Source organism: Dryobates pubescens, chromosome 15, assembly GCF_014839835.1.
Source record: "Dryobates pubescens isolate bDryPub1 chromosome 15, bDryPub1.pri, whole genome shotgun sequence".
Taxonomy (NCBI): Eukaryota; Metazoa; Chordata; class Aves; order Piciformes; family Picidae; genus Dryobates; species Dryobates pubescens.
This window is the reverse complement of record NC_071626.1, coordinates 13701220-13713343: the sequence shown is the minus strand read 5'-3', so window position 1 is coordinate 13713343 and position 12124 is coordinate 13701220. Positions and strand designations below refer to the sequence as shown.

Below are 12124 nucleotides of genomic sequence, written 5' to 3'. Positions count from 1 at the left end.
TACCCTTAAAAATGACGTTTCATAATGTGAAGGTATCTGCTGTTGGTGGATCTAAGAAGGAGAGAGATACTATTCAGAAGTGGAAGAACTTCTTGGAGAAAAAATTAGTCTCTGTCAACCTTTTTTAGGGAAAAAAGTCGTCTTTCTTTTCTGCAAATGCCTTTTCCCCCCTAATCCCCCCCCAGAGAACTGTATTGCCAGAGTACTCCCAAAGTGTTTGTTTTCCTTAGATTTAGCTAGCATGTCTGTCTGTCCTACAAGAAGTTGTTTCCATTTCTTTACGTTACGCAATTACTACTTTGCTTTCTTTAAGGGAGGCCAACAAAGGAAACGAATAAAATTCATTCACCATTAGTAAGATGTGCTGCATGCCTACACAAATCCATCCAAGAGACGTTGAGCACACAGTGAAAATACACAGTGCAATGGTCTTCACTTGCACGATGAATTCCCTCCTATAGAGCACACTGTAATTCTGTTTTCCTCCTGTAATTTGAGGATGTAGTAATATTAAGAAAGGCAACAAAGACGGTTAGCAATCCAGTGGAATTATATACAAGAGATTGTGCAGGAGAGAGTTACACCCTGTTTGGAAAGAAGAATAGAGTAGAATGGAATGGAGTGGAATAGAATAGGATAAAACAGGTTGGAAGAGACCTTGAAGATCGTCAAGTCCAACCTATCATCCAACACCACCTAATCAACTAAACCATGCAACCAAGCACCCTAAAGTCTCCTCCTGAACACCTCCAATGATGGTGACTCCACCACCACCCCAGGCAGCCCATTCCAATGGGCAATCACTCTCTGTGTAGAATTTCTTCCTAACCTCCAGCCTAAACCTCCCCGGCACAGCTTGAGACCGTGTCCTCTTGTTCTGGTACTGGATGCCTGGGAGAAGAGACCAGCCCCTGCCTGTCTACAACCTCCCTTCAGGTAGTTGTAGAGAGCAATAAGGTCTCCCCTGAGCCTCCTCTTCTCCAGGCTAAGCAACCCCAGCTCCCTCAGCCTCTCGTCATAGGGCTTGTGTTCCAAGCCCCTCACCAACTTTGCTGCCCTTCTCTGTACACGTTCCAGCAACTCAACATCTTTCCTAAACTGAGGGGCCCAGAACTGGACACAGTACTCAAGGTGTGGCCTAACCAGTGCCAGGATGCCATTGGCCCTCTTGGCCACCTGGGCACACTGCAGGCTCATGACAACTTAGACCTTTAGTGGAAATTACATACTCTAGTGAAAAAAGAAATTAATTAAAGAATCCATCACTGCCTTCTCTTTTTCCTAGTTTCTTGACTTACTATAAATATGTTTATTGCAGGATCACAAATTGCAGTGAGTCTGTAAGACCTCATATGGAGCCTTTCAGGAGCATACATTGCACAAATTGTATTTCTCTTTGCACATGTCTTCATAATGACATGTTTTCTGGTTTTGATAAAGGTTCCTAGGAGCCTGAATAGGTGTCTTCTGTGACACATACTATTAAGCAAAATAAGGGCCTAGCAGGTTTAAGTGTTATCTCGACAATAGTCCTAATAAAAATCGTAAAGTTGCAGTTAAAGGTCTACAGCAGATATAAACAAGGTCTAAGCTAATGGCAGGCAACGTCTAAACATATAAAAAGAAATATTATTTTAACCAGTGTAATCAGTCAGGAGAATTCATCATTGCAAGAATCAGGGAGCTGAATACAGCAGCTGGAATAATTTGAGGGTCTGGATAATTTTATGACTAATTACATTTGTAGCTATGCATATTATGATAAGAGTAATTGAATCTTTAGCTAACAGTTGAGTGAGGAAGAAACCTCCCTCTATTTAAAACATTTTAGAATTAACCATGTATGTAAGATTGTTTTCCTCTTGCCTTTCTCCAAAGCCTTAGACATGTAATATGTCTGGAAGTTCAGAAGTAGATAAAACGTGTTGATATTCCTATCTCACATACTGTCTGTGTTTCTGTGGAAGAGGAGGAATGGGTTTGTAAGATGCTAAGGAGGACTGAGAAACCAGTAACTTGTCCCTGGCTCTACCACAGACTTCTTGCATGGCATTTGGCAAATTGCTTAATCTTGTGCATTTCCAAGTCCCCACCTGTGACAGATGAGCACTTACATTCCCAGAGGTGTTGTGGGAATGAATTTTGTAATGTGAAATGAGTTTGAAAAGACTAAGACAAAGAAAGTGAGAATCTCATTGCAGTGTGCCAAATTAAAGTATGAGACCATATTTACATAGCAATGCTTTGGAAAGTTGAGGTGATTCAACTAGAGGTGTGAATGCAGTGTGACTATATGAAAGTGCAGTAAATGTTTTCCATGACAAGAGTCTCTCTTATTCTGGAAGTGGCAGTGTATCACCCTGAGTAGCTGATGTAAATGGGCTGGGTTATTCATCCTGCATTCTATTTTGTCAAGGTGTCCACATCTTGTCTCCTGTGCCTAAAAACTCTCCTGGCAGTTCTTGTCTCCACTATTCTGAGTGAGAGGCTGTTCTAAAATCTTCCTGCTTTGATAGTCAATAACTTTCATCTAATTTCTAGCAACATTTGTCCATGGCCAGTTTATAGTCATTTGATCTTTTAGTAATGTGGACCTTTATATTAAACAGATATTTTTCTCTCCCTGGTGATTGCTCCCAGTACATTAATAGACAGCATGCATATCGCCTCCATTTGGTCTGCTAAAATGAACCTTTGGTTTGCTAAAATGAACTCTCCTAATTATGACTTGTAAAACAGGCCTTCCATTCCCTGAGGATCCTTGTAACCCTTTTCTTTACTCATTCGGGTTTTAATTCATTCCTTTTGAGATGGCTTACCAGATTTGCATGAAGCTTTCCAGAGAAACTGTATCCTGGATATTCTACAGTTGTAGATTCATCATACTTGTTCATCATTGTCCTGTGGTTGTATCCATACAGCTTTTCCCCTTCTCTGTTATTGTTAAATAATAATCTTCTGCAGAAATTCTTGGAGCTAATATAATTCTTCCAAAGGCCATAAAGCTTTGCTCTCAACTAAAGACTCTCCTCTGGTGCAATTATTTAGGTTCTTTAGATCATCCAGTTCTTCTAATATGACAATCTCAATCTCTCTGCCTGCTGAGGAAATTGTCTGTCTTTTGACCCAGAGCTGTGAATATAGTGCACCTGTCTGCCTGCTTTTTTTTGCCATAGCCAGACCTCAAAACACTGAACAAGGTTGTCCCTTGAGAAATCTATGGTTTTCCTCCTTTCATGCCTGTACTTTTTCTTTCAGCTTGGTCTGTACTAATTTCCCTACAGCTTGCTGTTTACTGTCTCTCAATTTTTATCCTGATCTTTATCCTTTTGGGCAAGATGACTGTTTACCTGCCACCAGACCGAAATATGTGTTCATCTTCCACTGTTCTCTCACCTAGCAAGTATTATATTCCTAAAGAAAGATAACACACAATCTATCCCATTTTGTATTCCTCAAACCCTCTTTCCTTCAGGTATTTGCTGTGGAGCAGGATGTCAGTTTGCAACCGGTGAGCCATCATTGGTGCTGGAGGGACTGTGAACCTGCTGTAGCTGCTCTGCCCAGCCATGCCACTTCCACAGTGCTGGTTCTTATGACTCAGATGTTAAAAACATGTTGTGGGGTTTATAAGAAAATCTGGACTGTGTGTGTTCCATACACTGGGAAATTTTGCATGCTATTGAGGTCAGGCTTTCAATTGTGTATTTACTTGCTTGGCTTCCCCTCCCTCCTGCTGACTCTTCAGTTACCAGCCTATTAGAATCAGGCATTAACCTGGTTAATGGGGAGAGACAGCAAATACCAAAAAGGATGATGTGCTTTTCTTAATTCCCTCTTGGAAACCTGACTGCTTTAAACTGCAAATATCTCAAGAAAATACTGAAAAGGGTCCAAAACATGTTTTGTTTTGTAATGCAGGCACACCCAGGCAGAGGAGCATGACATGAGGTCGTGTTCTCCTTAGGACTTCATTGGCAAGCAATCTTTGAGTGTGAAAGGGCAGTCCCCTGCCAAAACTGCCCAGGTGGCTTCAAGCTGGCTGCATGCAGGTTATGAGGTACTAAATTGGCATGAACTGAATTGCATTGTGCCATCCGATCCTTTGGGTGATATGATCCATTGAGGAGATGCCTCAATGCCATCTGATCCTTTGAGTGGTATGACTCAATCCTGAAAGCCTGTGCCCTCTCTGACCAGGGCAGGTGACGGATGCCAGAAGGAAAAGAGGATGGTGAAAGGCATGGGGTAAGGGCAGAGAGAAAGAGACAGCTCATACAAGAGGGAATACAACCATCTTTCAGGGAAGGACTTGAGCAGTTTCTCCAAACAGTGATACAACAGCTGCTTGTTCCAGGCAGTAAGGACTAATGCAGCACACATAAATAAACCTGCTTTCTTAGTTTTTATTAAACTAAGGTACAAGGAAAAAAAAATACAATTTGTTTGGTATTTAGTTTAGGTCATTTTTTTTTCATTATGTAATGAGAACACATTGTCCAAATTTTCATATGCAGATTCAATTAGTGTTCAGTTAATAAGCCTTTACAGATGAGGATTAACTTAATTACATAACACTAACCTCTCTAAATAACTATTAAGGGTAGGAAGGCTGCTTTTAATAAATTTGTAAGGCCTATATGTGTTTTTTAAAATCTGAAATGGCATGCACATAAATTAAACCAAATTACACACAGAGGACAGCCATTAAGGGTAACCATCAAAGGAAACAAACTATGTACATGACTCGGAACCAGACTGGTTAGAACTTCACGCTGTTTTCCTCCTCTTGTCTGCTGGCATCCTAGTGTTTTCACTAGATTATTACTGGAGATGATGTACAGTCTGGGGTCATCCCTTCAAAGTGGTTTGCAGTCTGATACAAGGTTGCTTTAATGAAATGTTAGCTTAATGTTGTATTAAAAAAGGCACAAAAGAAATTAGTTTGGGTACTAGATTATTAGCAGGTTTGGTTGTTGGTTTTTTTCTTTCAAGGTGGTCTAAGGATAAAACTGGGTGAAGCCATTAGAATCCTAAAAATATACATAGAATACATAGAATAAACCAGGTTGGAAGAGACCTTCAAGATCATCGCGTCCAACCCATCAACCAATCCAACTCCGCCCAAGCAACTAACCCACAGCACCAAGTACCCCGTCAAGTCTTCTCCTAAAAACCTCCAGTGATGGTGACTCCACCACCTCCCCAGGCAGCCCATTCCAATGTGCAATCACTCTTTCTGTATAGAACTTTTTTCTAACATCCAGCCTGTATCTCCCCTGGCGCAGCCTGAGACTGTGTCCTCTTGTTCTGGTACTGCTTGCCTGGGAGAAGAGACCAACATCCGTCTGTCTACAACCTCCCTTCAGGTAGTTGTAGAGAGTAATAAGGTCACCCCTGAGTCTCCTCTTCTCCAGGCTAAGCAACCCCAGCTCCCTCAGCCTCTCCTCGTAGGGCTTATGTTCCAAACCCCTCACCAACTTTGTTGCTCTTCTCTGGACTCGTTCCAGCAAGTCAACATCCTTCCTAAACTGAGGGGCCCAGAACTGGACACAGTACTCGAGGTGCGGCCTAACCAGTGCAGTGTACAGGGGCAGAATGACCTCCCTGTTCCTGCTGGCCACACTGTTCCTGATGCAGGCCAGGATGCCATTGGCCCTCTTAGCTGCCTGGGCACACTGCAGGCTCATGTTCAGTCTACCGTCGACCAGCACCCCCAGGTCCCTCTCAGCCTGACTGCTCTCCAGCCACTCTGACCCCAGCCTGTAGCTCTGCATGGGGTTGCTGTGGCCAATGTGCAGAACCCGGCACTTGGATGTGTTAAATCTCATGCCGTTGGACTCTGCCCATCTGCCCAGCCTGTCGAGGTCCCTCTGCAGAGCCTCTCTACCCTCCAGCAGATCAACTCCTGCGCCCAGCTTGGTGTCGTCAGCAAATTTACTGATGATGGACTCGATGCCCTCGTCCAGATCATCAATAAAGATGTTAAAGAGCAAGGGGCCCAGTACTGATCCCTGGGGCACACCACTGGTGACTGGCTGCCAGCTGGATGTGGCACCATTCACTACCACTCTCTGGGCTCGGCCCTCCAGCCAGTTCCTAACCCATCTCAGTGTGCTCCCATCCAAGCCATGGGCTGACAGCTTGGCCAGGAGTTTGCTATGGGGAACGGTGTCAAAGGCCTTGCTGAGGTCCAGGTAGACTACATCCACAGGCCTCCCCACATCCACCAGGCGGGTCACCTGATCATAGAAGGAGATCAGGTTGGTCAGGCAGGACCTGCCCTTCCTAAACCCATGCTGGCTGGGCCTGATCCCTTGGCCATCCTCTAAGTGTTGTGTGATTGCACTCAGGATGACCTGCTCCATAATCTTTCCTGGCACTGAGGTCAGGCTGACAGGCCTGTAATTCCCTGGCTCATCCAACCGGCCCTTCTTGTGGATGGGTACCACGTTGGCCAGCTTCCAGTCATGTGGGATCTCTCCAGTGAGCCAGGACTGATGAAAAATAATGGAGAGTGGCTTGGCCAGCTCATCTGCCAGCTCTCTCAGCACCCTAGGATGGATCCCATCTGGTCCCATGGACTTGTGGGGGTCCAAGCTGCTGAGGAGAGCTCCTATCACTTGCTCATGGAACACAGGGAAACCATGCAGCTCCCTGGCTCCCTCTGCCAGTTCTGCAGGCCAGCTGTCTGGTAGACGTTCTTTCCAGCTAGTAAAAACTGAGGTAAAGAAGGTGTTAAGTACCTCTGCCTTTTCCTCATCCTGTGTTACAACATTTCCTTCCATGTCAACCAAGGAGTGGAGGTTGTCCCTGCCCTTCCTCTTGCTATTAATATATTTATAGAAGGACTTTTTGTTGTCCTTCACATCAGAGGCCAGTTTAAGTTCCAAATATGCTTTTGCCTCCCTAATTTTCCTCCTACATGCCCTAGCAACCTCTTTAAACATTCCATGGGTTGCCTTACCTTTCTTCCACAGATTATACACCCTCTTTTTTTCCCTTAGTTCAATTAAAAGTTCATTACACAGCCAGGCTGGCCGTCTGCCCCGGCGGCTCCTCTTCCGGCACATTGGCACAGCCTGCTCCTGAGCCTTCATCAGCTCTTTCTTGAAGCAGGTCCAGCCCTCCTGGACCCCTTTATTTTTAAGGGCTTTCTCCCAAGGAACCCTCTGAATTATTTCCTTGAGCAACCTGAAGTCCGATTCATAAATGTCATTTGTTGTCATTATGTACCATTACTATATAGATTTTATGTCTCTTGATATGAGGTGTGCACTCAAACAATGATGCTCTGATTATTAATATCACAGTGAAACAGACCATAGGGTGATGAGAGCGGGGCATATATGGAACTAGTGATGGGATAAGGCTTTGGCTTCTGAGTCACGGGTTTGAATCCAGGCTATCTTGGTAAGTGACTGGTGTGAGGTAATATGTGGTGCTTTTCAGAAAGGGGCAGCAGAAGAAGCCTTTTTCCCTTGGCTGTTTTTGCATGGGTAATGTTTCCCACTCACAGTGTATTTTTATGGGCACACCATAGCCACCTCCTCATAGATCAGTAGCTTAGGGGCTTCCAGTATGGTACAGAATTCAAGCACTACACTCACTGCATTCTGGAGTCACTTTTCTGGGGTGCAAATTTTGAGTTATTGTCAGGAGCATGCATTTGCTTGTTCCCAGCTCTGTGCCCCTGTTCAAACCATTTTATCTAGTGATGCTTAAGGGCTATAGCTAAATTAATAATGTACATGATGTGTTTTCCAGCTGCAGCAAGCTGAAATGTTGCAAAGCCTCTTCCATGCAATCTGGGTCACTTTAAGATTGAGTTTAAACATAAAGTCTCTGAAGTCCACATCTGCATCCATGAGATCTGCAGGTACTGAGCAACTAATATTAACCAATTGTATATGCCTCATGCTAGGCACCCCAAAAATCAAAATGCATGGTACTGCTGCCTCTTTCTGAAAACTTTGGCTTAGTGCCTACATCCATTTTCATCAAGGAGAGAATACATTGCTGCAGATTTTTTCCTTGCTTTAAAGAGATAGCAAGGTGAATACACAACAAGGAGGATATTGATGAAGAATCCATCTTGAAGTGGTAGAATCTATTGAAAGAAGGAAAGGGATATCTGAGCCAATGGAGTCCTTTCTAAAGACCTTAGATGTATGTACCGCTCAAGCTGAAGACTCCATGATTGATATCTCAACATAGGTGTTTGGCAGTGGCCAGACTTTGCTCTGGCTAATGTAAACCCAAATTTTGTCCCTTCCATAGGAGTTGCACTTGTATCCCAGAGAGCAGGATTTGGTTTTATGAGTGGTTCTGCCCACTGATGCAGCTGATGATACATGCTCAGAGGAAGGGGAGAATGCAAATTCCCTGTAGGGAGGCAACCGCCAGCCATGTAAACAAAGAAGCCTTCTGGGTGTGCAGCAGTCAGCCCACTTGAGCTGCTGTTTCCATGGTATACCAGATGCTGTAAAATATGCTTTCTTCGGGGAAAGAAGCTTTTCATACTCCTGCATTATCTTGTTTGATAATGGGCTGTCATCCGGCTGGTATCTCAGTGCAGCGGCCACACACAGCAAGTGCCCTCTGCCCCAACTCTATTCTGAGTTGTTGTTGATGACAATTCATATTTTTCACCTTCCAAACAAGAAAAAGCTAAGTGGTTTTTGTGAGTTAGAACAGCATTACTGCCTATGCTTTTACACCTCATTTTTATGAGTTACTGTTTAATGTATTACAGCTCCTCCTGATGCACATGGTGTCATCTCATAATACTGTGTCCTGTTTTACTTTTCCGTTTCTTTCTGCTGCTTCATTGTAACTCCTGTCTTACTGCTATTTAAGCCACTGGGTACGTGTCAGCAGTTCACTTCCTCTCCTGGTGTTTACCGAATGGGTGATCTTGTGTCAAAGAGAGGTCTCTATCTCCATTCTCTCATAGAACAGTTGCTGCTGGCAGGCAAGTGCCTAGTTATCCTGTAGGTACTAAGTACAATTGCAATTGTAAACCTGGGCAAACCTGCAATAATGAGCCTTGAAGCAGATAGACCTCAGCTACTGTTAATGAGTTATCAAATACACAAGACTTGTTGTGCTTTAAACGTGACTCATAGAAGGATGATGTTTTCAAGGTACCTGTCTACTGGAAGCCATGTTCAGGGATGATGCTGCAAAACTAGCAGAGCTATGTGGATGTGGCATGTTTCCCCACTGTGTACTAAGGCCATCACAGGTTCATCTCTTCTTCATGGATATCGAGACAAACCACAAATGCTTTCATGTGACCCAAGCTGCAGGGTGTGCCTTGTCTTGTAAGGCATGCACATACATGTTCCTTCTGTGCCTGTGCTCTGGCTACTGCAACCTCACAGGGCCTGGCATGTGCTGTTTGCTCACCTTTCCTGGGCAGCCTAACCAGACCTGCTCCCAAGTGCTCACCATATTCATGAAGGGGTCCAGGATAGCAGTGGGTCTTGGGAATGGATGGCAGAGGCAGGCAACGTTGTGTATGTTTGTGCAGTGGGGCAGGGTATGCGAAAGTATCCCAGAATGTAGAGACAAACCCTGGTTTTACTCAGGGGGATGCTTTCTCACAATCTCTCCCTGACACTTTTCAACTCCTCCTCTGCCCCCATCCTACAGGCTTGTACTTTTCACTTCGGTGAAGAAAAACTCAGTGTGGTTAATTTAAAGCCAGTGTGATCATTTAGTAGACCTGGAGGTGGAAAACCAGTTATTGATTAACAGGCCTGATTTGAAACGTGTTCTTCCTGACCCCCTGTACTGTAGTGAGCTAGGAGCAGTGGTTCCAAGAATACAGCTTTCTGGAAGGCTTTTTCACTGAATCATTTAAAGCCTAGGCTTCTTGTAAATGTTAATATCCTGCTGGCATGCTGGAATGCAGCTGGTGGATACAACCAGTGCAATACCTATGTGCGTGCTTGCAATTCAAAGCAAAACTTAGCAGCAAAGTTCAGGCTGTAGTTTGGGGTGTCCTCCCTGGAGATTTAGGCACGGATGAAGCTGGGCTGGAGGGCAGATGTGATTTGGCATCAGCTCACAAAACTGGAAGTCCCTGTGCTCCATGCAGCTGATGCTGTTGTGCTGCAGCAGTGCTTTGCACCCTGTATTCAGCATTGCCCTGTAACCTCCAGCAGTGCCCTGTGTCATGCTGCTGCTCAGTGTGGCTGTAAATGTCAGCTGTACTTGCGCAGGTTGCAGTCACTCTCCAAGGCAAAGCGGTCAGAATGTGCTGATGACCTGAGCCTGCTTCACACAGTATAGATAGCTGCCCGGAGAATAGAACTGGGGAGAATGTGGCCCCAGGATTTCCCCTTGCATCAGCAGGGGACAGCAGTAGGTAACCTTTGTAATGCTGAAATGATAACATTTGCAGGCTGAAATACTGCTACTGCTGAAGTATCAGTATAGCAAAATGCAGGTCACCGTGAATGCGTATGTACCTTTTCACCTCCCTCGATGTCTGCAGATAAAAGCCTTTTTGAGGCAGCTCTATGTATTTGTAGTATCACAGAGGCTTTGTCCACCTTAATTTCAGTGTGCTAATGCATGAGCCTTTCCTGTTTACCTTAGTAGTACAGTATTTTTCAGGTGAGATTTTCTTCTTTCAGGCAATCATCTAAACCACCTCTTTAATAATTATTTTATCTTTAGTGTGTTTTCTTACACACCATCCAGTGCTGTGGTTTATTTTTTTTAGGTTAAGGAAAGCACAAAGTTCTTGCCTTAACCTGGAGACATGTTGTCCTGTACAATAAACATATTGCAAGTCAGGATTAAAAACAAAACAAAACAAAAGGCAGAACTGAGAGAATTGAAGCATAAGTGTTCTATAAGAGGAGGACTGTAGGTGGTGGCAAGTACTTCACTGATTAGGGTGATATGTTAGCACCCAAGGGTGATAAGTAGGGTAAGTATTTTTGATTACTAGAATTTCTTTTGTCTAGTGTGGTATAATGCTCCCAAAGCATACACACATTAAATGGTCTTGTTTATCTATGTGTGAACTTAATGTATTTACAATAGTTCATATTGTTCTAGCTAATATTCTATAGTAAGTCATAAAAAAAATTAAGAAAGCTTCAATACGAGGCATAAGTATTCTACTTTATTAGTGAATTTCCTCTGAAGAATGAAGATAGATCACAATAGTATTTTTTTTTCTGAATTAATATAAATGCAGATTAATGCAGTCAAACGTGTTTTGTTTCCATAGGCAAGTTAAAAACACAGCACAGTATGATCCTCAAATATAGAAGTTGTGCTAAACCAGATTTTTTTCATATTAACATTTGGGGGTACGTTTTGCACACCTTCTTTCAGATTAATCAATCTGAATTCACTTAGGACACTAACAATTTAGTGTAGTGGCAGGTTTATTTAGATAAATGGATAGCAATTTTCATCAATTATGAAAATGAAGCACAGGAAAAATTCTAGAAGTTTGTTGAAAGAAATCTGCTTCCCATTCTGTAGCGCCCCAGGTGACTGCCTCATGGTAAACTCCAATTTTGCAGATTTATTTTTTTTTTAATAGCACAAGTAAAAGCAGAAGAAAACCAAAAGCAACTTGCCACGTTCCCTGTGTTTCTCTTGTGTGTAATAAGTCATCTATTTACTCTGTTATTAATTTCTCTCTCAGTTTTTTCCATACGTACACAGAAAAAAAAAATTAATCAGGACCTCAGTCATGAAACTGGTTGAAAAAAATAAATAAATCATGAAATGGTAGCATGTTTTGGAGTCTAAAACCCTGATGAAAACATGTTTCATGGCTTTCCAGGTATGTTTTTTAGGGCTGGGATCTTTTTTTTTTGTCAGTCGTCATTTCTAGACTCAGATGAACAATGAGCGAAAGGTGAGAATATGGTTCTCCTAGCTGCGGCTCAAAGCTTCGGTGTGAATGTTAGCAACAGTGCATAATAAGAGTTGCTCTTAAATACTGTTCTGATATACTTTGTGATTTTTCTTTTCTACAGGGTTTTTGGGAAAACCATACAAAACTGATAACGGAGTATGGACCTGTTTGTGGGTAAGCTTAGTGCCATCGGCTTTCATCATTTCTGGCTCTTACTGTTTGGGTTGGTTG

The 12124-nt window shown here is 43.2% G+C and overlaps 1 protein-coding gene across 1 annotated transcript in view; it reads left to right on the top strand.

Annotated features, from left to right (window-relative positions):
• The window catches only part of TBXAS1 (thromboxane A synthase 1), a 246909-nt gene that overhangs the window by 85100 nt on the left and 149685 nt on the right, over nt 1–12124 (top strand). The window contains exon 4 of the mRNA XM_054167849.1: nt 12015–12067. Within this exon, the coding sequence (XP_054023824.1) occupies nt 12015–12067 (53 nt within the window). The remainder of the gene's footprint in view (nt 1–12014; nt 12068–12124) is intronic.